Here is a 26752-nt window from a genome sequence, read left to right on the forward strand (position 1 = left end):
TGATGTTTTTCAAGTGAAGACGCATGTGAGGAAAAAGTTTTCGTTGATACAAGAAATACTTCCATTGAAAAGCCACGTAATGCGATTCATGGGAATTTCTTTTACTTGGCTTTAGGTTAAAGCCTGCGGAAATCTGACCTCAAACTGGCCGTTGTTCTTGCTCAATGCAAAAGTGGAACTGGTTTTGTGTAGCAAAGTGCTGATTTTCCAAAGTGCATTTAAGAAACTCCCATGGAAAAAAAAAAAAAAACAGACATTTAGAGCATTTGATATGCTCCTGTTTTGTTCAGATGCTGTTTATCTGATCACAAGCCCCTAAAATCTTTAAAGTGTGCAGTAATTATGTTAGATACATTCATTTTAATTCTAGTGAACTGGAATTTTTTTTCCGTTTACTAGCAGGGACCCCATCCTCATTTAGGATTGACAGCACTTATAGGAGATAATGGCAGATGGCATGAGCATGAAATCAGACTGTGGTTTCGGGGGAGGGCCTCAGAAGGGACTGGTGGCGTCTCCTGGGTCAGGCAGATGCACTAATAAGAGATGAGGGAAGGTAGGTGGGGAACTAAAACAAGAACAAACTGCTTGTAGCGCAGGGGGTCAAATATACACAAAGAATTGAAAAGGGAGTGTTTTGAGATGTGGGTCTACTCCTGAAATTCAGATAAATTATTTCCAATGTATAACTTTGAAGGTTAAGATAGAGAGAAAATGCAAAAATTGACAATTTTGATGCGAAAGTCCACAAAATTTAGAAACTGATACAAATTCAGGCTGGTTTAATTTGATTTAATGAAATTCAAACCCATTTTGTATCTTATTTATTAATTTAACATACAAATAAAATAGTTCATGATCACACTCAAAACAGAAAACTTCAGGAAGGCAGATTTTCAAGGCTGCTGAGGGCAGCCAGGGGAGGTGAGCGGTCCAAGTGGTTTTTTTGTGTGGAGGTCAGGTTCAGGTAGCTCATATCTGCTGACTGACACAAAATCTCAGACGCATGACTGTAACAAGTCCCATCTGTCTGCTTGGAGTGACCTCTAAGTGTACCATCCAACAAGCCCTGAGCTTCAGACAGCTCGGGTGAAATCACACTGTGGATGCAAAGTTCACAGACATTTAATGAGGTTTCATTGTTCCTAACAAATTAATTTGAGGCAAGTTCTGAATCACAGCCGGACCTACCTTGAAGACTGCTGAGGAAGAGACTTGAAAACTTGCTGGTCATCTGGCATTTTCTTAAGTTTCTAATCAAACAAAACAAGCAGCAGATTAATATTAAATTCAAAAGATGGGCTTTATCTGTTAAGACCCAGGACACAGTCAGGCTGTAGCAGAGTAGGTAATTCAGTGTCAAAGACTCAACAAATATTGAATTATGTTATGTTAGCATTTAACATGCTACAGACCTCAGTTAGCATGTTAAAGTTCATGACAGCACAATCAGAAAAAAGACTGAATAAATGTGGCTTGTTTGAAGAGGCTCCCAGGAGAAAGCCTCTTGAATCAGAGCAAACCACACAATGGAACAATGTCTGTTGGAAATACGAGACTAGAGTGGTGATTTTTGACGAGAATGCACAGTGCTGTTTGGCAAAAACCAAACACAGCTCATCAGCACAAACACTTCATACCAACTGCCAAGCACGGTAATGGAGGGGTGAGGATTTGGGCTTGTAGTCACTGAGTCAATCATTAACTCCTCTGTATACCAAAGTGTTTTAGAGTAAAACGTGTGTGTCTGAAAGCTAAACCTTTGTTAAAACTGGCTTAAGCAACAAGAAAAAGATCCCAAAGAGCTGCAATGACGCTTTCAAAGTCCACAACCAAACCTGACTGAAATGCTGTGGCTGGACTCCACAATGAAGCGAGGGACCGATAAAGTCGCATAAAAAGCAGTTACTGCTAAAGGTGGCTCTACAAGTACTTAGTTTTTCAGACACTGCTTCTGCTTTTTGGTTGAGTTTTTGTTAAATAAATAATGCCATGGTCATGTGCTCTTGCTCATAAGAAGTTGTTTTCATCAAAATTTAAGGCAAAAGTTGGCAGAAAGTGAATTTTTCTTTTTTACCAAGGTGTATTTACGCAACACCTTTGAGGCAGAGCCTAATTATAGGCTTAGAAATTTCTATTTTATTAGAAAGGGTCATAGATCATTCTCATGGTAGCCAAATAAATAGAAAATATAAAACAACATTGAGCATGTGTATAAAATAAAAGCAGAGTTAAGCATGAGTGGTACCTCAGCAAAGTGAAGCAGCTGTGTCTTCTGCAGGCTGAACTCCAGGACAGCGAGCTGGTTGGACATTTGTGATATTTGGTTTCCGAGTTTCTTGTTTTCCAGCTCTAAAAGTTCCACCCTTGGGATCAGAACAAACATACCGTAACATAAAGTGTGGATTGAATGACTTATCATTCAGTAAATTTCAGTAATTTCAGTACCTGCATTTGGATAAAGAAGCTTTTAGACAACTATCCTTCTTCTTGTGCTCCTCCTCGTTTAGCTGTTGCAGTAGCTTCCTCCTCTCAGAGAGTAGTTTCTCATTTTCCACAGTTATGCTTATGACAAGCTCCTTCTCCTGAGCATGAAAAGGAAAAGCAAAATATTTACCACCTTAAGTTTTATATCTGCTCCTACAGTCCCCCTTGATGAAGACTGACAGATTCGGCTTCAAACAGAAGGACACAAGTAGCAGTTTTCTGTGTTATTTAGGGGACATAAAATACGGACTAAGCAACTGTAAAAAGACTCAATGTTACTGCTCCACCTCAAACATCCAAGTGCAGACTCACCTTTGCTACTGAATGACAGCACAAGGACAATTCTCTCTCTAGACTTTTTATCTTCTCATCACGCCATGTGGTTTCATCTTCAAATTTCTGTTTGGCTCTGCAAAGTTTGGCCTTGTGTTTTTGCTTCATCTTGTGGAATTTGCTGAAGGGACATGGACACAAAATCAAATGCAAAAAGCCAATTTCATCATGGCAAAAGATGCTTATGATTTATACTGTGCACAGCCGTTTTATTTCATTTACTTATAGTTGTCTCCTGTATGGATAGATGGATAATAATTACACGTCAAACTCATTGTATTTGTCACACTGATGTAAGTTAGGTTACCTTCGCTCCTCATCAATGCATTTCAGGGTTTCGCAGATCTCCTTTTTAAGTGCCTCACACTCCTCTTGGGAGGACAGCAGAGTTTTCATTGCTTGTTGACAGTTAATACACTCCTACAGTCCAAAATGAAAACATCAGCACACACAGAATTTTTTTGGTGTTTACAGTTGGGGGTTTTTTTGTTTGTTTTTGTTTGCCCAGAGCATTAAGTATCACCTTCTGCACATGTGAATTATTTATTTACAGCTTTCTCTTGAACTGAAAACATGAGTTGTGCAACTGTTATTTTCCACTTTAGCACTAGTAATGACATGAAAGCAGGTTTAAATGTGTAAGCAGACCTGATGAAATATGGGAAATTACCTTTTGTGGTGCGTTTTCTTCGTACTTTATCGTCTGTGGCTCTTCATCCGCTGTCATAAAGGAGTCATGCGACTGAGTGTTTACAAAAAGATGGGGATCTGCCTTTTTTTGTTTCAGCAGCCTTCAAACACAGACATGAACACACACACTGAATATAAACCCTCATTCATGGGACTGTTTTATGGAAAATCCTGAGAGCTAGAAGGCCCAGGGATTGAATATCGTACTTTTGATCCTGCGGGATGTCTTCACTGCTGTTGATATTTAGCACAAGGTTATCCACGCTGGTTTGGGCACAGTCAACCTGCTGCTGAAGAGAATGTATCTAAACAGATGAGAAAAAAGATTTGGTATAATTTAACAGAAAACAAAGGCTGTTTATTTTATTAAAAAATTATTGGGACTCCTCATCTGAAACCTCTTCATGTTCTTCTAATGTCTCAATTCGTCACCAAAAGCCATCTCGTGAGTACTGACGTTGTTTTGAAAAAATCGGCAGGTCTGATTGCTCTTAATCAACTTACTCACCCTGTACTGGACACAAAAAGATTCAAGCCCCCGAGAATAGTTGGCAGCCACTGGTTATCAGGTAAAAAGAGAGTACTATCCGACCATGAACTGCTAAAGCAGTTATACACGCTTATGGTGCGTTCACACCGAACGCGATAGATGCGACCAGAGCTTCAGGGTTACATGTAAAGTCAATGGAGGAGTGCGATGAAGCGCGACTGGGGGTCGCGCGAAACTTCACAAGCAGATTTGCGTCGCGAAAACGCTTTTTTGCCTGATTCGCGCAACCAAGTAGCGCGACTGACACGTTTGAAGCTTGAAGTAAAATACGCACTGCAGTTTGTGTGGTGCATTTTGTGCATTCACGCTCATTGCGTCTACCGCTCGAGTTGGAAAAAAGGGGCAGGTCCAGCCAAAGCCATTCATTCTAGCAATCAGTAGTTTTCTGATGAGGCAGCAGGCTCTCCAGGGCAGAAACAATGTTCTTATTTTTCTTCCACTTTAAGCTGGGTCCTTTTTATTCCTGTCTCTCTGTAAATAGTTATATTTTATATATTTATGTTTAATGTTTTTCTGTTTGAGCATCTTAATATTATTTCAAATAAATTTTTGTAATGACTAATGTGTAAAGCGTCCTTTATGCCTCTGCTCTGCTCTCCACAGTGAATAGAGAAGGGAGACTCTCTCTTCAAACGCTAGATCGACAGCTGCCATCTTGCAAACATACTGTCATATTGCATATTTTAAAGTGCGACCAGTTCGCTTTGGACGGGCTTCGAGGTGCGGATGTGCATGCGACCAGCTAGGGGCGTCTGGCGCTTTTTGGTCGCGTCTATCGCGTTTGGTGTGAACGCACCGTTAAAGACTGGTCAGCAACCGCTTGGTAAAAAACAGCTGCTAGTGAAAGATTCAACGTTGCTGATAAGTTGGTTGCTGTTGCCAGCATGAAAATTGTTTGTGTTATATGGGTTACAGTGCTGCACTGAAAACTTCTTTATAAATGCAGGTTGTCAGGGTCACCCGCAGTTTCTAAGACAGCCCATAACTACTCATGAAACAGCAGACAAACTTTTACGAGTGCAGCTCAAAACCTGTGATGGATACTGTTCAACTTTTTAAATGTGTTGCTTTGTAAAGCACAACATTTACTTTAAACATGATAGTTCCCCATTTCTGGTTTGTGTTGCAACCAATAGCTTGGTGGTTAGACAAGTGCTTGTAATTGGTGTTTTTCACAAAAACCACAGGTTACAGACTGGTTGGGAAAAACCAGAAGCCTTAAGTAAGTCAGAGTCCTGTTAACAAGGGTTCAGAATTCAGGGTTGGGTGGGTGGGTCATGCAGCCTTCATATAGCCAACATACAGTGGGGCAAAAAAGTATTTAGTCAGCCACCGATTGTGCAAGTTCCCCCACTTAAAATGATGACAGAGGTCAGTAATTCGCACCAGAGGTACACTTCAACTGTGAGAGACAGAATGTGAAAAAAAAATCCATGAATTCACATGGTAGGATTTGTAAAGAATTTATTCGTAAATCAGGGTGGCAAATAAGTATTTAGTCACCTCAAACATGGAAAATCTCTGGCTCTCACAGACCTGTAACGTCTTCTGTAAGACGCTTTTCTGTCCCCCACTCGTTACCTGTATGAATGGCACCTGTTTGAACTCATCATCTGTATAAAAGACACCTGTCCACAGCCTCAAACAGTCAAACTCCAAACTCCGCCATGGCCAAGACCAAAGAGCTCTCGAAGGACACCAGGAAAAGTATTGTAGACCTGCACCAGGCTGGGAAGAGTGAATCTACAATAGGCAAGCAGCTTGGTGTGAAGAAATCAACTGTGGGAGCAATTATCAGAAAATGGAAGACATACAAGACCACTGATAATCTCCCACGATCTGGGGCTCCACACAAGATCTCATCCCGTGGGGTCAAAATGATCATGAGAACGGTGAGCAAAGATCCCAGAACCACACGGGGGGACCTGGTGAATGACCTGCAGAGAGCTGGGACCAAAGTAACAAAGGTCACCATCAGTAACACACTAAAACGGCAGGGAATCAAATCCCGCAGTGCCAGACATGTTCTGCTGCTGAAGCCGGCGACAGCCCCAAAACATCACTGCTCTGGAGAAGATCTGCATGGAGGAATGGGCCAAAATACCAGCTACTGTGTGTGCAAACCTGGTACAGACCTATAGTAAACGTTTGACCTCTGTTATTGCCAACAAAGGTTATGTTACAAAGTATTGAGTTGTATTTTTGTTATTGACCAAATACTTATTTGCCACCCTGATTTCTTAATAAATTCTTTACAAATCCTACCATGTGAATTCATGGATTTTTTTTTCACATTCTGTCTCTCACAGTTGAAGTGTACCTCTGGTGCGAATTACTGACCTCTGTCATCATTTTAAGTGGGGGAACTTGCACAATCGGTGGCTGACTAAATACTTTTTTGCCCCACTGTATCTATATTTGTATATATACATATCTATACATATAGATATATATATATATATAAATACATTCAGATTTAGATATTATTAGAATAGAGATAGGGTCATCTAACATAATGGTCATAGATCTGTACAGTGAGACTCACTCTAACTACTTTGCATGGTCAGCTTGAAGCTGCATACTCAGGGCTGACGGCAGCCGCTCCACCTCCTTCTGCAGAGACTCGATCTCAGACACAGTGCAGGACACTGTAGTCAACAAATGTCTGGCACATTGCCCAGAGCCACATAATGCATTTTAGAGCTCTGACGGGTAGTTTTTACATTCGTTTACAATACAGGCCTCCTGCAGTTGCTTAATCCACCTTGGCAGAGGTGTGTTTTCAGTCCCATCTGTTTAGCAGGATGACTCAGCAAGATTACTCAGCAAGGTTACTCAACAACTGTCAGACTGAGAGCAAAGGAAGAAACACATTCAATTTTAGATTTTAGATCTCTCTATTTAAAACTGTGATAAGCAGTTCGTGGATGCACTTTTCACATGTCGTTCAAATCATCCTTCTAATTGTAATTTAATATATATTAAACTTGACAGCGACGAAGGAATTCAGCATTTCTCTGCTGAAACTCTGTACTATAAACAGCAAAGGTTTGCCTGTCAAGGTGTGCTGTGTGGGTTGTAGCGCTTAGGTGTGTTGAGGTAACAAACTGTGGAGCGTAGGCAGTACAAATAGTGTAAACAAAAGGCGGCTTTTAATAGCTGATATCCATAAAGTACCAAAAAATATGAAGGTTAAAAAAAATCCCAAAGTAATGATTTGTAACAAAATCACAAATAGGATCTGGAGCAAAAGAAAATCCAACACTAGACGGCAAACTATCTTGAAACGTACTGTTAAAAGTACCATGAAGCAAGAGACTCAACTATATGAAAAGACATCAAACTCTCTGTTACTGGCTGGCTGAAGCAGCATTTACTAACCAACTCGCAAAATAAAACAAAATAAAAACAAACCAACAAACACGAAAACACCAGACATTATGATACAGACTCATAAATTGCACGTATGTTTTTTCGAAATTCTATACGCGAAAAGTGAGCGCGAGAGTCCTCGGTGCGCCTGCTTGCTGCTGAAGTCAAAGTAAACTTTATTGTCATCTCGCTACATACAGTCCAGTATATAGAGAGACGAGACGACGAGGCTCCAGTTACAGCAGTGCAAGTAAACAAACAATATATATAAGAAGAGTAAGAAAATAAATATACACTTTAGGACCAGGGGTAAAGGGATCAATAACAATTTAAAATTGTCTCACACACAAATTGTCGAAAGGAAAGGGTGCTTCCAAATAGAGCAGATTTCATTCATAATGTTGTAAATCCAAGCCTATTATGTATTCACGATCTGAATACTGGGTTGTGTGAAATCCCAGAAATAAACCCTAGACAAAGTGAATCTGTGAACTAAGGTGTAGGTCTGTAGGCGCCAAAGGGAGTGTTCGCCCAGGGCGCCAAACAGGCTAGGACCGCCACTGGCTGTGTGTTTCCTGTTTTTATTCTGATAGTCCCTGTCCTGTGGGCAGTGTGTCTGGTTTTCCTTACCCTTGTCTTGTTACCTCTGATTACTCCCAGCTGTGCTCTCCTTCTGTGTCTCATTCCCTGATTACTCCGGTGTGTATTAAGCCCTGTGTTTTCCTTGCTCTGTGTTTCACTTGTGCTCCTGTTCAAATTCCAAGTTTGGTTTCTAGTTGAAGTTTCTTCTTTCCAGTTTAGTTTTGTAGTCAATGTTAGTTTTTTCAGCAATAAAGCAGCACTTTGAGTTTATTCCTCTGTCTCAGCGTCCTGCATTTGGGTCCTGCATCCTGCCTGCTACAAAGCACTACTGTGACAGTTTGACTTACTTTGGCTAATTCGTTGGCATGGTTGGCCTGAACTTGCACAGTGAGAAGTTGCTGCTGCTGCTCTTGTAGGGCTGACTCCAGTCGCTCTGCCTTCTTCTTTAGAGACACAACCTGAGAACAACGAATGTAACGTGTCATTAAAAGTGTAAAAAAACAAACAAACAGAAAGACAAACAGCATCCTTGATTAAGATTTACATAAATGATACTGTGAAATGCACACTTCCATTATTTTTAGGCACAACTGTTAACAGTTACTTGTTAATACAAATATCAAATCAACCAATGACATGGCAATAACTCAGTGCATTTAGGCATGCAGACATGGTCTTGACAACCTGCTGAAGATCAATGTGAGTATCAGAATGAGGCAGAAAGGTGGGGTTATGATGTAGTTTGTTTGTGACAGGGTTTACAGAACATGGCGTAACCCAGTGTTAAAAATAGGATTGCATAAATATTAATACTCTTTTGATTAAAATACTAATTTCACAATGGGAATAAATACTGGGGAAAAAAAGCAATTAAATATAATAAATACTGATAAAAAGCATGTAAACATAATTTTAATTAATATGTGGATAAATTTTGTGGAGGCAGGACCTTGTCCTTTAGAGTGGCCGTTTATCAATATGCGTACTTGTGCGTACTTGGGTTCTCGTGTACTCGTGATACGTCATCAGTCGGAGACCAAGTACTGTTCCAATTCGAAGTACGCATCACACCGAGAACGCGAAAAAGTCCCGGATGTGTTCTCGATCCGCCCATTTCATCGAGCATGCATCGGTGTAGACTTGGGACAGCTATATATCCCAGAATGCATTTCGTCCAAAACTCAACAGCGGACTCCCGGCACATCGCCCCCCCCTCCCTGCCCTCCCCGCCCGCTAGCGGTCTTCACACTACTCACACTACTCAGAAACCCCAGCAGCTGTCTATAGTATTGAGTGTCCACTAGAATAGAAATAAAAGCGTTCTAACATCTCACCTGCTTGTTTTTATTAAGGTATGTACACGTATGTACATGTACACTATTTTTATTAATAGAGGTTTCACTACTGAGGTTAAAAATGATATATAAGTTACTTAGATCACTTCTAAATGTTAATGTTTGGTTTATTTCAGTGTTTTATTTGTTCCTGAGTAAACCGGTTTGGCTGTGATTAAAGTTAAGCTGCATAACATGTTACTCACAGTTAAATTAAGAGGGGACGGCAGTAAAAACTCCGGACCTGTGACATCATCACGTACGCTGGTACAAATCACGAGTCCGTGCTCGCCTACTTGAGAATTGAGAAACGGCCGACGAGTCCGTGCTCGCGTTCTCGGCAGGTACGTACTCCCGTGCGTTCTCGGCGGGTACGTACTCACCGAGCACGCGAGTACGTACTCGCGTACTTGGGCATTGATAAACGGCCAGAGTGTTTGTTAGATCCACTGAGCAACCAATCACTGGCTGGTCTGACCCTTCCCCCAATCTGTGTGCGCTCCTCGGACACCTGTGTGTGCCTTCGTGTACCAGTCAGATACGCCAGAGACACAGACGGTGAAAGATCCGTTGCCCGTGCGGTGAAGAAGCTAACTGGATAGTAAAAGTTCTTTTCCGGTGAAAATAATAAGAGTGATAGTGTATTCCAGAGGCCATCAGCCAACGTGAACACTGTGAAGCCCCGTCACGCATTTGTTGCTTCACATGATAAGTCCCTGTCTGTGCACGTGCGCTAGCATAGCATGTTACTTGTCGCTAGCCATTTTGCAATGAAAGTGCCCTTTCCGAGGCTAAAGCAATTAGCACTGAGTCTCTTGCACTTTATACGAAATGTTCTTTAAAGATTCATGTCATATTACTGTGGTATTGATGTATAATGTATGGTTTTGTGCAAAGTTGTTATGTTAGGATATGTTTATGGGCTCAAAATGTGGTCATAAATATTTTGTACTTGTAAACCAGTTTTGTACTTGTAAATCAGGATTTGTATGTGTAAAAAGAATTTGTGCGTGCGTAAAAAAGATTTGTATGTGTAAAAAAGAATTTGTGCGTGCGTAAAAAAGATTTGTATGTGTAAAAAGAATTTGTGCGTGTGTAAAAAAGATTTGTATGTGTAAAAAGAATTTGTGCGTGCGTAAAAAAGATTTGTATGTGTAAAAAAGATTTGTGTGTGGACTTAGCCAAAAACCCCCCTGCAAGTTACAAGTATGAATTTTGACCCTATTTTTCTTCCTGTCATCTGATTGGTCAATGTCATGTCAATCACAAATGTAACAATCCAATCAGAGAACAGATGGGTTTTGGCTGTCGGAGGGCACTTTTTGAACTGCAGGTCCTTGAAGGAATAAATGCCCTTTACATGCCAACCCCGCATTTTCCTTCATCACCACGAAGGAAAACAGTCTGTGGTCGTCCGAGTTTGGTGATTTTGTGTCACAGGTCTACGTGTTTAATACAGGGACTTCCACAGCCTTTTCAACAGCGCTGCGGACCGCGGGGGCAGTGTTTTAGAAATGACAGTCTTCATTACAAAGCTTTCTTCGTTATGAATTAGCATACATGTTTTTATTGAACATTTGAAGAACTAGCAAAAAAACAGAAACTCTTGTAGAGGACATAAAGTCAGAGATAGAAACGACAAGGAGCAGGTGCATCTAGTACAGACAGAGCTGCTGCAAAAACCCACAGAGCTCAGCAGCCAGCGCAACTAATTCTGGATCCTTGGCTTTTAGTTAGCAGTTAGCATTAGCAGCACATCCTGCGTCAGATGTGAAAGGACCTTTATGCTGCGCACTGTGACTCACAGCAATGGTCCCGGGTCAGCCCTGACTTTGTGTTAAACTAATCCTAAAGTAATGATGGTATTTCTAACCACTGACATACCACAACTTTATCCTTTCAACAGCTGCTGAAAGTAAGGGGACCTAGCTGCTATCGGATATTTATATAGAGATCCTCCAGCTTCAAACTGTATTACCCTTCAAGGACCTGCAGTTCAAAAAAAGTGCCCCTCCGACAGCCAAACCCATCTGTTCTCTGATTGGATTGTTACATTTGTGATTGACATGACATTGACCAATCAGATGACAGGAAGAAAAATAGGGTCAAAATTCATACTTGTAACTTGCAGGGGGTTTTGGCTAAGTCCACACAAATCTTTTTACACATACAAATCTTTTTTTACGCACGCACAAATTCTTTTTACACATACAAATCTTTTTACACACGCACAAATTCTTTTTTACACATACAAATCTTTTAACGACGCACATAAATTCTTTTTACACATACAAATCTTTCGCACGCACGCACAAATTCTTTTTTTACACATACAAATCCTGATTTACAAGTACAAAACTGATTTACAAGTACAAAATATTTATGACCACATTTTGAGCCCATATATGTTCACTTTTCTCATGGTGCTAATAGAGATTGAAAATGTGACGTCATTCCGGGGTAAAACCGCAAAGGATTCTGCGAACGCGTGGCATGCGGTACTGAAGTTAATAAACATCTTGTGAGTGTATGCACTCACACTTAGGACAATATAATAAAAAATATGTCAGTGATGAAAGTTGGGCAGCACGCTAACGTCCTTACTCCACTCTGTATGCTCGTATGGGTCTAACTTTTTCACTCCTTTGATTTTTTTCCTCCTTTTTTTTTTTGCCTTTTCGTCAAGTCTGTCTTTGTACGGACCTTCAGAGTTCTCTGTCGTTTTGTACATAACTGTTTTTGGGGCAAATAAAATGCAAGTAGGGATTAAAACCACAGAATTAGGCTACGTTCACACTGCAGGTCTTAATGCTCAATTCCGATTTTTTGATCAAATCCGATTTTTTTGTCTGCTTGTTCACACTACACATAAAATGCGACATCAAACGCTCTCCAGTGTGAACGCTCAAAGCGGCCCGCATGCGCAAAAGAAGATGTCACACACAACTCGCTCTGTTTAGACCCAGAGCAAACAATATTGTTTGACTGATTGCCCTTAATATAAAGACTTAGGACTTTATGTTTCCAGATTTTTGCTTTAAGTTATTTTGTTATTTACATAATAATGTAGATGACCTAATAATGATCCTTTTTGCTGTTTTAGAGGAGCGGTGCTTCAAAGGATAGTTGCAGATTTCTGTCAGAATCTGCAGAAAATACAGTAAAAATAAAATGTTCACATTTCTCCAACGTTGTCTTCCCAACAGTTTCACCGGATGGTAGGAAATCGTTCGCCATGTCCTATCGGGCGCTTCTCCGGCGCTGATAATTGGCGTCTGTCTTGTGTCAGTGACGTAAAAGACGGATTTAATGCGACTTGACCGTTCACACAGCAGTCGCTTTCTAAAACATCGGATACGTATCGGATTCAGTACCACATACGAAAGTGACCCAGATCGGATTTGAAAATATCGGATTTGTGCCGTTCACACTGTCATACCAAGATCGGATACGGGTCGCATAGGGGCGAAAAAATCGGATTTGATGCGCTTTCGCCTGCAGTGTGAACGTAGCCTTAATGATTACCGGTGCTGGAAATACTTGCGCTTGATGCAGTGTTTTGATTTTGTTGCCACGGGTACCCACAAAGCAATGCGCGAAAGTCATGTGGTCTGTCAATCTCTATTATAGTTCTGCACACTAAGTATTAGCAATGTGAAATTAAGTGCCTTCACCTGCACTTTATATAGCTGAAACTTGATAAGTCTTAAGCCAATGTGTAATTTTAATGCACTGATGAGCTATTTTGTATTATTTTAAATGTGTGTTTCCTATGCACTTTTCCCTTTGAAATTAGAATAAATTGTTGTACAACATAGAATATTTTGAAATAAATTTAGAAACACTACAAGCAATTAGTAGTAATAATAAGTTACAGACATCATAGCTTAAATGTTGAACTACTGTGTTCTGACCTGGTCCCCAGGTCAGGTTTTTTTCTTTGCTTACTTCGATTGGATTGGTTTTGAGGACCTGAGAAGAATTGAGGATCCCTTTTCCAGTACTGGATGGTGAGCCCCACCCCAAAGAGCCAGATGAACTGGTAGATTGTAACCCGACTGGTTACAAACACACTGAGTGACTATTGAACATTGACAGACTGCATTTGACTTTAAAAAAGGACACAAAAGACAATATATCCTTGGGTCGACTATTTGTGGGGTTTATTTTATTTTATTCTGTTTTCAAGAAGCACGCTCTACTTTCGTTAAATGTGCACAACCTGCTAAACTTTAATAATTGTCAATAAATGCAATTTTGTTTTCTACACCTACTGCGTACAAGTCCTCTGTTGTCATTTATTTATTTATTTATTTATTTATTTTTTTTATAAAGAGGGGCAATACATATTAATGAACATTTTAATAAATGTAAATATGCCAGATTATAGCCTTGGGCTAATTTCCATCTGCAGACCCTCTGGCAGGTTGGTGTTAAACACAAGTTAGTAAAAACATACAGAGACACTATTTACAGGTCATGTAACAGAGACAAAAACAGTCATCACATTATACTAGAACAAACAAATGACAAGAAGAGTGGACACAGAGGACAGCATAGATAACAATAACGGAAACACATCAATTATATTGCACAAACCCCAGTATTGCATATGCCCTGACTATCGTGATATTGCGTTCACCCATTGCACTAACAGTTGTTTCCCTTTTAGTAATACACTAACTCTTTTTCCCGTCCAATATAAAGCATGATTATTAAACATGATCACATGTTTGTGTGATCATGTTCATACACCGTTGGCTCCTACGAATCAAGAACCTGTCTGATCTGGCCCATATTTCCCTTCTGTCCTCGTACTGTGGTTAAAGGTAACTATACTGCCTGTACTACATGCAAAGAAGGCTAGAAGTAGCACTAACAGGTCTTACATACCCACTACTAGTATTGCACCGCCAGTGTTACAATGGTCTGAAAGTTTCTTGTTGATATCAGATCAGAGGAGAATCGCTAGACTACTTCAAGCTGGCAGCAGCGTCTTTGAATCTATAACAAATCAAACCTCAAAGAATATGGGTTACAGCAGCAGTGGTTCTCCTATCAGCTAAGAACAGGAAACTAAGGCTACAATTCACAAGGCTTCGTTTCCTGACCTAATACGTCTCAATTTCTGTTGTGACATTTGGATGGTAGAATTATAATTTTGTGTAAAGAACATAAAAGCATAAATCCATTCTTCCTTTCATCAAAAGTTCAGGTTGCTGTAGAGCACCTTTGGAATTTGGTGGAACAGGAAATTTGCATCAAATGTGCAGTCGACAAATCTGCATGAACTGTGCGATGCCTTAATCTGACAATTATAACCAATCATAACTATTTATAATTATATTTTATAATTTAACACGTACTGAAATAGAATAACCCAAACAGTGTGCAGGATTTTAGCACATCCTCTCTTAGAGAGAAGGCAAAAGTGATATTAGTGAATTTTCAATAGCTGTTTTGGCTATTGAAGAAATTAGTTGACAGTTTTACAACCCATGTGTTTAAGTTCATGGTCTGATAGTTGTTATTTCAGATCCCGAAGTGGTTCTCTATCTGTTCCTCCCCCTGCCTGTCTGTGTGATTCCTGTTGTCTCTTCTCTTATTTTCTGTGTCGGGCTCCAGTGTGATTATCCTAATTGTCTTCACCTGTATTAATTAATTTCAGCTGATATATGTTGCCCACCTGTCTCCTACTGACTGACCAGCCATCTGTGCAAAGATAGTTCTGTTTTCCTCTCTGTCAAGCTGTGTTATGTTTGCCCAAGCGCTGCCTAACCTTCCTTTCACGAGCTCCTGTTTGCCCTTGCTCCTTTTCCCTGTAGGCTTTTGTTCATTTTAGATTATTCAAACAGCAGTTAAAACTTTCCATGTCATACTCTCACTCCTGCATTGTGCATATGAGTCTCCTGCCTATGTAAACCCCAAATTTGCTGTTGCATTCTTAGTTGTGCATTTATGTAAGAGCAGTACCAAAAATAGCGTAAGACCAGTTTAGCAGGTTTCAAAGCTAACTTCCTCCAAAACGCTCCTGTTACCAAAATATGTATATATAGCATAAAAATGCAAAACTTTGAGTTAATACATCATGTTTAAACAGACTTACTTCAGTCATCTCTGTTACTTGTTTGGCTGGAGCCTGTTTAGTTAGGAGCTCCTCCTGTAAGGCTGCCTTCAGCTGCTCTGCTTCTTCTTGCAGCGACACGACCTAAGACAAACACACATACAGTACACAAGTTGTTATTTTCACTATTCATTCATGTTTGTGTTATTTGATGCTTAAATCATTAACTACCCCATCTACAAAATAAAAGAGCCACCCACACACACACACGCAAAGACACACACAAACAAACAAACCAGTCCTCACAGGGGCCTTTATGCTACATACATTTGCGTAATGTCTGTTCTGCACATGCAGTTAACATGTAGGTGCATGTACCGCTCATATACTTCAGATTCAGCCGTGAATTAACAGCAAAGTCAAAATGAGAACTGAGAACTTTGCTATTTTAACTAAATTATACTGTACAGAAAATAACAGCAAATAAATCTAACAGTTTCACAAAGATACAGTATTGCACAAAAGTCTTGCCCCAACCCTCATTTCTTTATATTTTGATTCAGAGGAGCGAGAGCTCCTTGTATTTATTAAAAAGTGGTCCTGAGCAATAGTTCTCCAGGTTTTCTGAAGGTCTTTTAAAGTTTTTCTTTGGACACTGGCTGCTTTTTCACTCATTTCCAGTCCAGTCCTTCAACCTGATCCTTTCTCAGAGGAATGTTTTTCGTTTGTTTAGATGCTTAACGCTGACCTATGAATAAGTCAAGCACAAAAATGCACCTAACTAACAGGATGAACCACTATTGTGCACACACATAACGGACAACTGTTGCTAGCTGCCTGCTGGAAAAACACAATTTATTCCCATTTATTGCCATGTCTTTAGTTGGCCAGAGAAAACACAGTTTGAAGGCATAAAAATAGTATTTTTGCATTAACAAGGTGATTTTTGTGTGTGTGTGTCTGAAGGGAACGTGCTTCAGACACACGTGCTGCTGTTGTTCAGCCGCTGGTTTCCTCTTTCTGTTGCAAAGTGGGCCAAAAACAAAGAAGAGAGATCGGAGTCGCGACAGATAAGCCGATCAGCTGATCATTGATCAGTTTCATGATTGAAGTAGCAACAGGAGAGGGAGGGAGTTGCTTTATATATCGGTTGTTATGCTTAACATGGGAATGCTTTACAAACATTCAGAGATGAACTTACACACTTGCTTTACTTCTCTGTGGGATAACTTTCTCGGAGATGAAATGCTGGTTTGGTAGCGAGGCTCCAAATACTCAACCAGACAGCCGACAGGTCTCGCATGCCACAGCCGCTCTCTCACGTGATGCATACTGCTCCGACGTGCTACGGTTATGAGCTGAGTTACGCCATGTCGCAAGTTTTGTGAGGTGCTTTCGTGATTTTTAATGGATCGGATTACATTTTTATTTCTCTCCGATATCCCATCCAGTAATTTACGTCAGTATCGGACCGATAACGATACATAATATCGGATCGGTCCATCTCTAAACAAAATATAAACAAATGATGGGTGAATTTTGCATAGTACTGTGTTATTTACCACAGCTTTTAATATATGTGATAACATGTAAATGAAATTAGTGTCGAATGAGAGAAAGAACATTCCACATAATTCCTAATGAACAAACCAAAGCAAAGAAACCAAGTACAGCAAGTTATGTGCTTGATTTGTGTTGAGTACTGTAAATGTAATCTAATGCTCTTCTATGAAAAGATCTTATCCTCAGCTTATGGACGATAAAAATTCTTCATTGTATGTTTTTGTAAATTACTTTATTCTAGCTGGTCTCTTACCGTCTGCTGCAAAGAGGTTTTCTCAGCATCCAATGAGCGAACCCTATTCCTCAAGGCTCGGATCTCGAGGTCCAGGCGATCATTTAGCTCTTTGGTCTTTCGCAATTCCACAATTTCTTTAAAAAAAAAAAAGTACTCATTAGATCAGCTGTCCCAAACCTTTTTTGCGCCATGGACCGGTTTATATCAGACAATATTTTCATGGACTGGCCTTTAAGGTGTCGCAAATAAATACAACTAAATAAAACTAGTACTGGTACCAAATAAAAAGAAGATTTATTCATAACACATGGGAAAAGACACAGGAAAACTGAGTTAACGATACAAACAATTTAAAAAATAACGCTGAAAACGCTGAAAATCATGAATTTCACACCCGAGCCTCAACTCTCGCAGCCCAGTACCAAACGACTCACAGACCTGTACTGGTCTGTAGCCCAGGGGTTGGGGGACCGCTGCATATGATGATGATGATGATAATAATAATAATACAACATGCTATCACTGTTATTATTTTTATTTTACTTTAAACACTTTGAAGCTCTACTTAATAAATGTGATTAAAAGATTAATTTACATTTTTTAAAGACTGTACTACCTGCTGTACTCCATATTTCTGAAGCTGAAATAATGCTCCAGCAGTCTCAGTTTATTGGTCCAAGTCTATTATACAAAACACTGATCGCCACCAGCGCTACCCCTCAGCATCCTAGTAGATGCATCTATGTTGTAAATGTAAAAATCCTAAGTCAATTCCTTCTCGAGTTATCGTGTTCACAAGATTTTCAGAATACTTAAAATCTCACCTTGAACTTATCTGAGATTTTTAGGAGATACACCCGAGGCATGAATCTGAATATCCTAGCTCGGGTTTCAATGCCACCTGCCCACCTGGCAGGATGACAACAATACCCCATCAGGCTTTTACAGGTGAGGGGTTAATAAAAGCTGTCAAAGGAGTTTGCAAAGAAAAGCGTCTGGACTTCTTTAAGTTGCTTGAAGACGTTTCACCTCTCATCCGAGAAGCTTCTTCAGTTCTAAGGTCAAATGGCCGAGAGTCCCAGTACTTAAAGAAGGGGTTTTTTTTCCAGTTCATGAATCTGAACTGTATGGGGCATGTAAACCTGCTTTTGTCTTCGTTTTACAATTAGCTCTTTGAAAACTGTTTTTTAGAATACAATTTTTTGGTAGTGGCGAGGTGTGTTGTTGGCTCAGCTGCAGGGGAGGTGCGGCGCAGTAGTTTCAGGGGAAATGTGTGGAGTAAGCTGGAGCACGGATGAATGCTGGATGACATTTCAGCAAAGAGTCGCTATAAAGCTATTCTAACAACCAAAGTGAATCACAAACTGTGTCTGACTATCTGTTGGGAACTCGTAGTGGCAATTTTGTGCCGAAAACATGCAAAACAATTCTCACCATATTTCTTCAGCTTTTCTACCTCCTGCCGGAGCTGCTCCACCTCCTGCTGTGCTGATTGCAGCTCAGGCTCTGAAAAACAAAAGAAGCTAGAGTAAGCACACAGTTCTCTGAATGAAGTTGGTGGTTAAGTTTTTGTTACAGGGGTCAAAACTTCAGTTTTATTTTAAGAGTCTGCTTTTGTGTTATACAAACAAGGCTAAAAGTCAGTTCCAGATTCAACTAAAGGTATGTGGCATTTTCTTTTCAAGCAGTCATGGCTGATTATTTTACGCTAAAAGAAAATAGGACCGAACTTTGAGGTTGCATGCTTTCGACTAGTTTCATTTGACATACATATGTATCCAGTGTCAAATAAAACACATCAATCTTGAACTGAACACTACAGAATAACTAGAGAACAGATCTCACCTGGCCATGAAAAAGCCTGTTAGCCAAATGTCTAGTTACTTTTGAGCTTCTGAAAATCTTGTAAATAAATTATATCTGCATTTGGACATGGATGATTTATTGATTGATGTATTTATTTCTTTTTTTTTTTTAAAGATGATGATGATGATGATGTGTGTTGAATGACCCTCTGCCTTGTATGTGTATATTTTCTCTTTTATCCCAGGAGAGGCTCTAATGAGAATGAAATAAAGAATTCTGATGTGTTACTCACAACAACCAGTGTATCACACAGTACTTGTTAATTTTTCTTCAAATAATGCTTTGCTTGTGTATTGTTAGTGCAATTATTCCCCAGAGAGAGTATTTTTTAATCATTTGTTACATTACTTTTACATGAGATGAGCTGTCATGCCCACTGTGAACGACCATCTTTGAACAGAGGCGGTGGCTTACGACACCAACTGTCTGCCATCTATAATCCAGTTTTGAGATCCCTTCCCAGACGCCTTAACACCCACTCACATCCTGGGACATTTGACCTCAGTAAATCACATGATCGGGTGGGGCTAGACTTCACAATAGGTTCACCCGAAACTTTGGCTGACTGGGACCCACACCCGTTTTCACACCTTGGCTCATGTGATTAGGTAGAGGATGAACCTCTTGGGGACACTCCCATAGGGTTTAAAATCTGGGACTGTCCACCATTTGCTGTTAGAACTGAAGAAGCTTCTCGGATGAGAGGTGAAACATCTTCAAGGAAACTTAAAAAAGTACGGACGCCTTCTTTACAAGTTCCTTAAACTTCACAAAGAAATGTTCAGCCCCAACTTTTCCACTGTAGAAAGGGGTGTGGGTGGAAACAGGGCTGCAGTACTGCAAGCCTGACCGCTCATCACACCTTTGTTACCTTGGTATTTTTCCTCTACCTTGCACACAAGCTGAAGCCAGTTAATTATAGTGTGCAAGTAAAAACATGGGTGAAGGTTTTTTTATTTCTAATCGCCCATCTTGCAGATAACTAAAGATGGTATGTAACGCTACTAACAACATAGCTGCTTGATTTGTAATTTAGTACAATAATTCTGAAGATTACATGTGATTAAATTAACTATACTTAGGAGTGTGCTATACCAAACACGGTGGTACTACAAGGCCAACATAATCACCTCAGGATTAAGTCACAGTGAACGTCTACTCCAAATTCGAAGAAATTCCCTCAGGGCATTCCTGCAATATTTCCATGAATGGAAGGAACAAAATGCCTCCAGGAAAAGCTGCATTTAGCAGATCCATATAAACACAGAGACAATTGTGATTGCAAGCCACCATGAGAAATCAGTTTAAGAATGACAGCCTCTTTATAAATTGCTGATTAATATCTCTCACCATACGCTCTCTGGGTCAAATGAGCAGACTCCAGCTCATCAGTCAAACGCCGGATCTCATTGTGCGCCATTGCCAGCCGACGGGAGCCCTCCTCCAGGTCCCGCTCCAGCCGGGAGCATTCTCTCCCCAAACTGCTTTCCTGGCCAGCCAAAAATCTGGCCTCAGCCTGCGAATACAACACGCATCAACTTACTGCATGTCCAATACAGCAATAACTGACAAGCTCAAAAAGGAAGTAAGCAGGAGCAGGAACATACAGAGTAAATGTTTAGAGGTCCATGCAAGAATTGGACACCTTGAGAAGTGCAGTGTGTCAAGATGCATCAGTCGGGTAGTATCTTGAAATTCTTCTGCCATGCAAATTCCCTAACCTGTGCTCAGAACAGAGCTAAATAACACTGGAACAGAAAATAAGAGTGTGTAGTTAATGTGGATGCTGGTGAATGGCTAACATGCAAGATCTTTATGTTTACACATTATACAAAACTAAAGTCAGCATCAGTTCCTGAGAGCAATCTTAGTGTTTGTTAGTATTTAAAGGAGGTGAGCGAACTAACGACATACATACAGGAATAAAAGTATGTTTGTTCTGTGAAGACTTGAGTCCAAAGAGTTTTTTCCATGCGCTCTGCCCATGACGTGGTGCCCCCTTGTGGGCAGCCTGTAGAATAACATTTGAAGACAGCATCACAGACTAGGAAAACAATATGTATGTTGGCCTTATGAGACTGAATTTGTGATGTTCTTCCTCTAACCTGGGATACGCCGGTCCTCTTCACTTGTGCTCCTGTCCCCATATGATTGGCTGTGTTTCCATATCCCTTCACCTTGTCTGTAAGCTCACTTGTCTCAAGCAGGGAAGCCCTCTCCACCAGGAGGTATGCCACCTGCTCACTGGGGCTGCTGTGAATCAACTCTGTGAGACCCTGTTGGTACAGCATTTTAGCCACCTCGCTAATCTGGGCATCTGACAGAGGAAATCGGTGAGAGGGGTTGATTACTCACGAAATTTGTGAGCAATCAAGTAAATACAGCATGTTTAGGATGATAAAAGAATAAGAAAGCGGAGTCCTTTAGCGTATGAGACTAAAACATCTCTGTCTTTAGAAATTTATAGGTGAATACCATCCAATAATGAGGCAACACTACATTAATTCTGCTCTTGAGTTACTGTAATCTGTATATTGTGTAGGTAAGAATTTTTCACACCTTGAAGTGATATTAGGTGCCGCAGCTGCTCCTTAAGGTGATCATTCTCTTCTTGTATCTCCTGAGCCAAAACATTTTTGTGCTCCGTGAAGAATCTGATCTGCTCCAGCGACTTGCGTACCTTACGCACAGAAAGGACAGATAACAGACTTTCTCTCTTATTGTCACATTCAGATATCTTCAGAGGGGATACCTTACCTCCGCCATTTCTGCTAAGTGCTGAGAGCGGTGGGTTTCCAGGTCTCTGGTCACTTTGCTGAGGCGGCTCATCGTGTGCTGAAGGGCACGCCATAGCAAACACAGCTGAGCTTCCTTTGAGGAGTCAGGAGGAAGACCTTCCTCTTTACACCAAGCAGAGATCTCCTCCAGCTGCTTTTAGTGACAGTAAAGGCAACATGTGGCTGAAAACTCAATAACACCACGTTCTGGGAGATTTTTACTGTTTCCTGCTTCTTGAATTACTGAAAGATAAATTATGTATATGATAAGTTATTTTTAAAAAAAGTCATTTTTCAGCCTGAGGATTGATGCTACAAGCTGCAGAGCAAAAACACTGCAACAAAAGAATGAAGTTTGGAAGCAGACAGTTATGCTCCAACACAAGACCGGCTTTATTGTGCATCACTAAGGCCTGATTTAGACTTCAACATAACATAACCTCTGCAAGTGTCCAAGCATTTATGCTTGTTATGGACACACTGTAGGTTATGACACAGATTTCCCACTCAAGCATAAATTGGTCATAAGGTAGTTCTAGGTAAGGGCACAGCTCAGCCCAAAAACGCAGAGTGTCTTGCCTTTTTGTTTTAGTTTAATCGGTGAAAAAAAGCAGCGCAGAAAACACAAGTCCTGTTTTTAAGGTAGGATTTGGAGGGCAGCACAAAGCCTCCAAAGCCTGTTAAATCTCCTGGAGATGTTCTTTTATTGGCTCCTTTCTGACTGGCTGCAGTGCACTCAGAGTTCTAATTTTTCAATAAGATCAGTTTTATGGTATTCAATTGTTTTTGTATTGTTCTAGAAATGCACTCAAATGGAAAGTCTTTGATATTTCTTCTAAAGAGATGAAGCGATTACATTCATATGTGAACTAGAAGGTGAAGCACTTTGTGATGATGTGGCATTTTATTTGGGTAAAAGAGTCGTGTGAAAAAAGAAATCTTTCCAGGAATCTAAACTAAATAAAATCTAAATACACACCTCCATGGTTCAGTAGCTTGTGATCCACTAATCTCAACAACATTGCTTTAGTTCTGTGAGGTCTGCAGGCATTTGTTTATGCTTAAGTCCTACCACACACAGCATTTCAATCAGGCTGAGGTGCAGACTTGCTGCTGTGCTTGAGATCATTGTCCTGTTTCATGATCCAACTGAATTCAAACTTTAATGGACAGATGTCCTCTGTCAAGTCTCTGCTGTGTGGCAGGTAGGAACTGAACCAAAAGTGCATGTCTTATAAGATAAGGTGTAAAACTCAAAACAGCTTTATTTTCGACGCCTTGCAAAAATGACAAACTTAACAAATTCAGGAACTAATTATCAGACAAGCAGTAACTTACAGGGAAAGCACACAGTTAAGCGAACAGGCAACAGGTGGAAGGTCAGCTGACACTAATCACGCCTAAATGAGACAAGGGAAGCAAAACTGAACATAATGTGCACAGGGTACCAAAACAAAACAGGAAGTAACAGAACATGGGAACAAAAACAGGGGCTTGACTCTGAGACAGAAAGGTAAACGAATATAGAGACCCAGACAAAGACATGAAAGACATGACAGGAACAGCAGATAAACATGGAGACATGACTGACACTGAGACCCCCACAAAGACACAACAGCTTGATGCAGAAAGAAGACAAAACACAGAAAATATAGACGTCATGCAGAAGACGAAACATAGATGAGACTGGGACAGAGCGGACACAGAAGGGAACTAACATAACGAGCAACCAGGACTAGAGGCACAGAAACTCAGAAAGACAAATAATTAAACTAAATACCATATAGAGACTAGAAGATAAATAACATCATGATTAGGAAAAACTCCACTTCTGCAGGAGAGACACCTTCAAATAAGACTGAAATAAGTAAGGACAATCTGGAGAAAGATTATGCAAGCATGTCCTTTGGGCAGATGGGACAAAGCTACAGCTCTCTGGGCAATGTGACACTGTTTATGTTTAGAGAAAGAAGGGAGTCAGAAGGAAGCGTATGGGCTCAAAATGTGGTCATAAATATTTTGTACTTGTAAATCAGTTTTGTACTTGTAAATCAGGATTTGTATGTGTAAAAAGAATTTGTGCGTGCGTAAAAAAGATTTGTATGTGTAAAAAAAGATTTGTGTGTGTGTGTGTAAAAAAGATTTGTATGTGTAAAAAGAATTTGTGCGTGCGTAAAAAAGATTTGTATGTGTAAAAAAGATTTGTGTGTGGACTTAGCCAAAAACCCCCCTGCAAGTTACAAGTATGAATTTTGACCCTATTTTTCTTCCTGTCATCTGATTGGTCAATGTCATGTCAATCACAAATGTAACAATCCAATCAGAGAACAGATGGGTTTGGCTGTCGGAGGGGCACTTTTTTGAACTGCAGGTCCTTGAAGGGTAATACAGTTTGAAGCTGGAGGATCTCTATATAAATATCCGATAGCAGCTAGATCCCCTTACTTTCAGCAGCTGTTGAAAGGATAAAGTTGTGGTATGTCAGTGGTTAGAAATACCATTATTACTTTAGGATTAGTTTAACACAAAGTCAGGGGTGACCCGGGACCATTGCTGTGAGTCACAGTGCGCAGCATAAAGGTCCTTTCACATTGGACGCAGGATGTGCTGCTAATGCTAACTGCTAACTAAAAGCAAAGGATCCAGAATTTGTTGCGCTGGCTGCTGAGCTCTGTGGGTTTTTGCAGCAGCTCTACCTGTACTAGATGCACCTGCTCCTTGTCGTTTCTATCTCTGACTTTATGTCCTCTACAACAGTTTCTGGTTTTTTTGCTAGTTCTTCAAATGTTCAATAAAAACATGTATGCTAATTCATAACGAAGAAAGCTTTGTAATGAAGACTGTCATTTCCAAAACACTGCCCCCCGCCCCGCGGTCCGCAGCGCTGTTGAAAAGGCTGTGGAAGTCCCTGTATAAAGCACGTAGACCTGTGACACAAAAATCACCAAACTCGGACGACCACAGACTGTTTTCCTTCATGGTGATGAAGGAAGGAAAACGCTGGGTTGGCATGTAAAAGGGCATTTATTCCCTTCAAGGACCTGCAGTTCAAAAAAGTGCCCCTCCGACAGCCAAACCCATCTGTTCTCTGATTGGATTGTTACATTTGTGATTGACATGACATTGACCAATCAGATGACAGGAAGAAAAATAGGGTCAAAATTCGTACTTGTAACTTGCAGGGGGGGTTTTGGCGAGTTTGCAAGTGTTTTGGAGTTTGCAAGTGTTTTGGAGTTTGCATGTGTTTTGGAGTTTGTACGTGCTTTGTCTCTAGGGGCCACCGTAGTTTTTGGCTAAGTCCACACACAAATCTTTTTTACACATACAAATCTTTTTTACGCACGCACAAATTCTTTTTACACATACAAATCCTGATTTACAAGTACAAAACTGATTTACAAGTACAAAATATTTATGACCACATTTTGAGCCCATAGAAGCAACACCATCTTCATGGTGAAACATGGTAGTGGGACTATAATGCTGTGATGATGCTGGAATTTTTTTTGTATTTTTTCTGTATTTTATTCATCTTTAGGCATGAAAAGATGAACACAAAAACTTGAGAAAAAAATTCTGAATCCTGATTCTTTTTGCTTCATGATTTTTTTGTCATAATTTATGCATGACAGGGTTAAATAACAATAATTACAGTTACACACTACATACATCTATAGTAACATTAAACGACCAGTGGGTGGCGGGGTATGGAGTGACACGTCAGTGTCCATTGTAGTGGTTTATGTGCAAGTATACCATCAAAATGATACAAATACAAGAAAACAACCTTTGAATACTGGTCCACTGTTGTGACCACTATCCGTGAAAGGGTTAAGTATCCATAATGTATCCATGTAAAGATTAACTTTGAGATTAAAAATCTCTTATTCAAGAGAGTTAGAACATAAAAGTTCTATAACTATAAAAAGTGCGATAATCTTTAATGTAGAAAAAACATACAACCAATTCGTAAAGCGCTTTGATGTCTATTTACCAACATTACCAAACGATATTAGACCTGAAAGAAAAAATTTAGCCCTTACTGTCATTCATACTTTCATTTAAAAAAAACAAAACATTGACGACACAAACCGCTGAGCGGAAACACGCAAGCGTAAGAATAAAGTTTTGAAGCAATGAGACATGTTTTTATCAGTAATCTTTTTAGCTGCAAGCTCTCTGTGCTGTAGTTACAGCTGTTACACAGACATCTGTTTCATCCTGTGCAGACAGCCGACATTAACCGGAGTGTTTAGGCAGAACCGCATTTTCTTCCTCGCTGTTTCTGTTGTTCAAAAACCTGACATAACTTAACGACATTACCACAAAAAAATAACAAACTTAGCATATTTGTGCGTTAGTAACTCAGTCTAAACCTCTTTCAGACACTCGTGTTGAATATTTTCTAAAAGGAAGCTGTTTTAAAAGATTGATAAAGTATGTACAACTTCTACATTTGGTGTCTGCAGTCATATGAAAACGTCCTAATAAGTTGGTGATATTTTATTTTCTGTTGTAATGTAAAGTCGCAGGTTTTCGCTAGCTAGCCATGTAGTGTAGTCGCTGTGAAGAAAAGTTAACGATACCTCTGCTTGATCCATTTGTCCGTGGGTGAAGGAAAACAATTATGAAAAAAAATCCCAGTCTCACGTTTTAGCCCTCATTTCATCGCGGCCAAGTGAGCCGTCATTTGTGAGCCGCGGTCGAGCCAGCCGCCTCTAATCCGCCGCATAAATTTTGTGCGCTTTTACACTAAGCTTTACGGCAGCGCCTGTTCTCCCCCATTCCCGATCGCACACATAGAACCGCGCACACAAACACGTGCGCGTGCGTTGACAAATACACGCACGCGCACACATTGCATCGGGACAGCCTGGTTGCATCATATTCAAAAATTCA

At 40.2% G+C, this 26752-nt stretch overlaps 1 protein-coding gene across 2 annotated transcripts; it reads right to left on the bottom strand.

Moving 5' to 3' along the window:
• Positions 1–777: 777 nt before the first annotated feature.
• On the bottom strand, positions 778–26591 carry si:dkey-264d12.5 (coiled-coil domain-containing protein 30). 2 transcript variants are annotated; one of them, XM_039612866.1, is made up of 18 exons: positions 26440–26591; positions 21834–22007; positions 21636–21756; positions 21182–21393; positions 20995–21087; positions 20427–20592; positions 18645–18716; positions 17229–17344; positions 15455–15556; positions 8362–8472; positions 3718–3815; positions 3491–3611; positions 3128–3240; positions 2800–2941; positions 2449–2585; positions 2249–2366; positions 1192–1253; positions 778–1100 (listed from the first exon to the last, which is right to left on the bottom strand). In XM_039612866.1, the coding sequence occupies exons 1-18, from the start codon at positions 26452–26454 to the stop codon at positions 881–883; spliced, it is 2193 nt and encodes a 730-aa protein (XP_039468800.1). In that variant the 5' UTR covers positions 26455–26591; the 3' UTR covers positions 778–880. The 2 variants fall into 2 exon arrangements, with proteins under 2 accessions (XP_039468800.1, XP_039468801.1); XM_039612867.1 differs by having other exon boundaries at positions 21834–22004; positions 26440–26588.
• Between the last annotated feature and the right edge of the window lie 161 nt (positions 26592–26752).

This window comes from Oreochromis aureus, linkage group 5 (genome assembly GCF_013358895.1).
Source record: "Oreochromis aureus strain Israel breed Guangdong linkage group 5, ZZ_aureus, whole genome shotgun sequence".
NCBI classification, from domain to species: Eukaryota; Metazoa; Chordata; class Actinopteri; order Cichliformes; family Cichlidae; genus Oreochromis; species Oreochromis aureus.

Coding starts and splice junctions, on each gene's coding strand:
- si:dkey-264d12.5 (XM_039612866.1), bottom strand. Junction 3,241..3,490: donor AAGAAAACGCACCACAAAAG/GTAATTTCCCAT, acceptor TTTGGACTGTAG/GAGTGTATTAACTGTCAACA. Junction 2,367..2,448: donor GCTTCTTTATCCAAATGCAG/GTACTGAAATTA, acceptor TCTGATCCCAAG/GGTGGAACTTTTAGAGCTGG.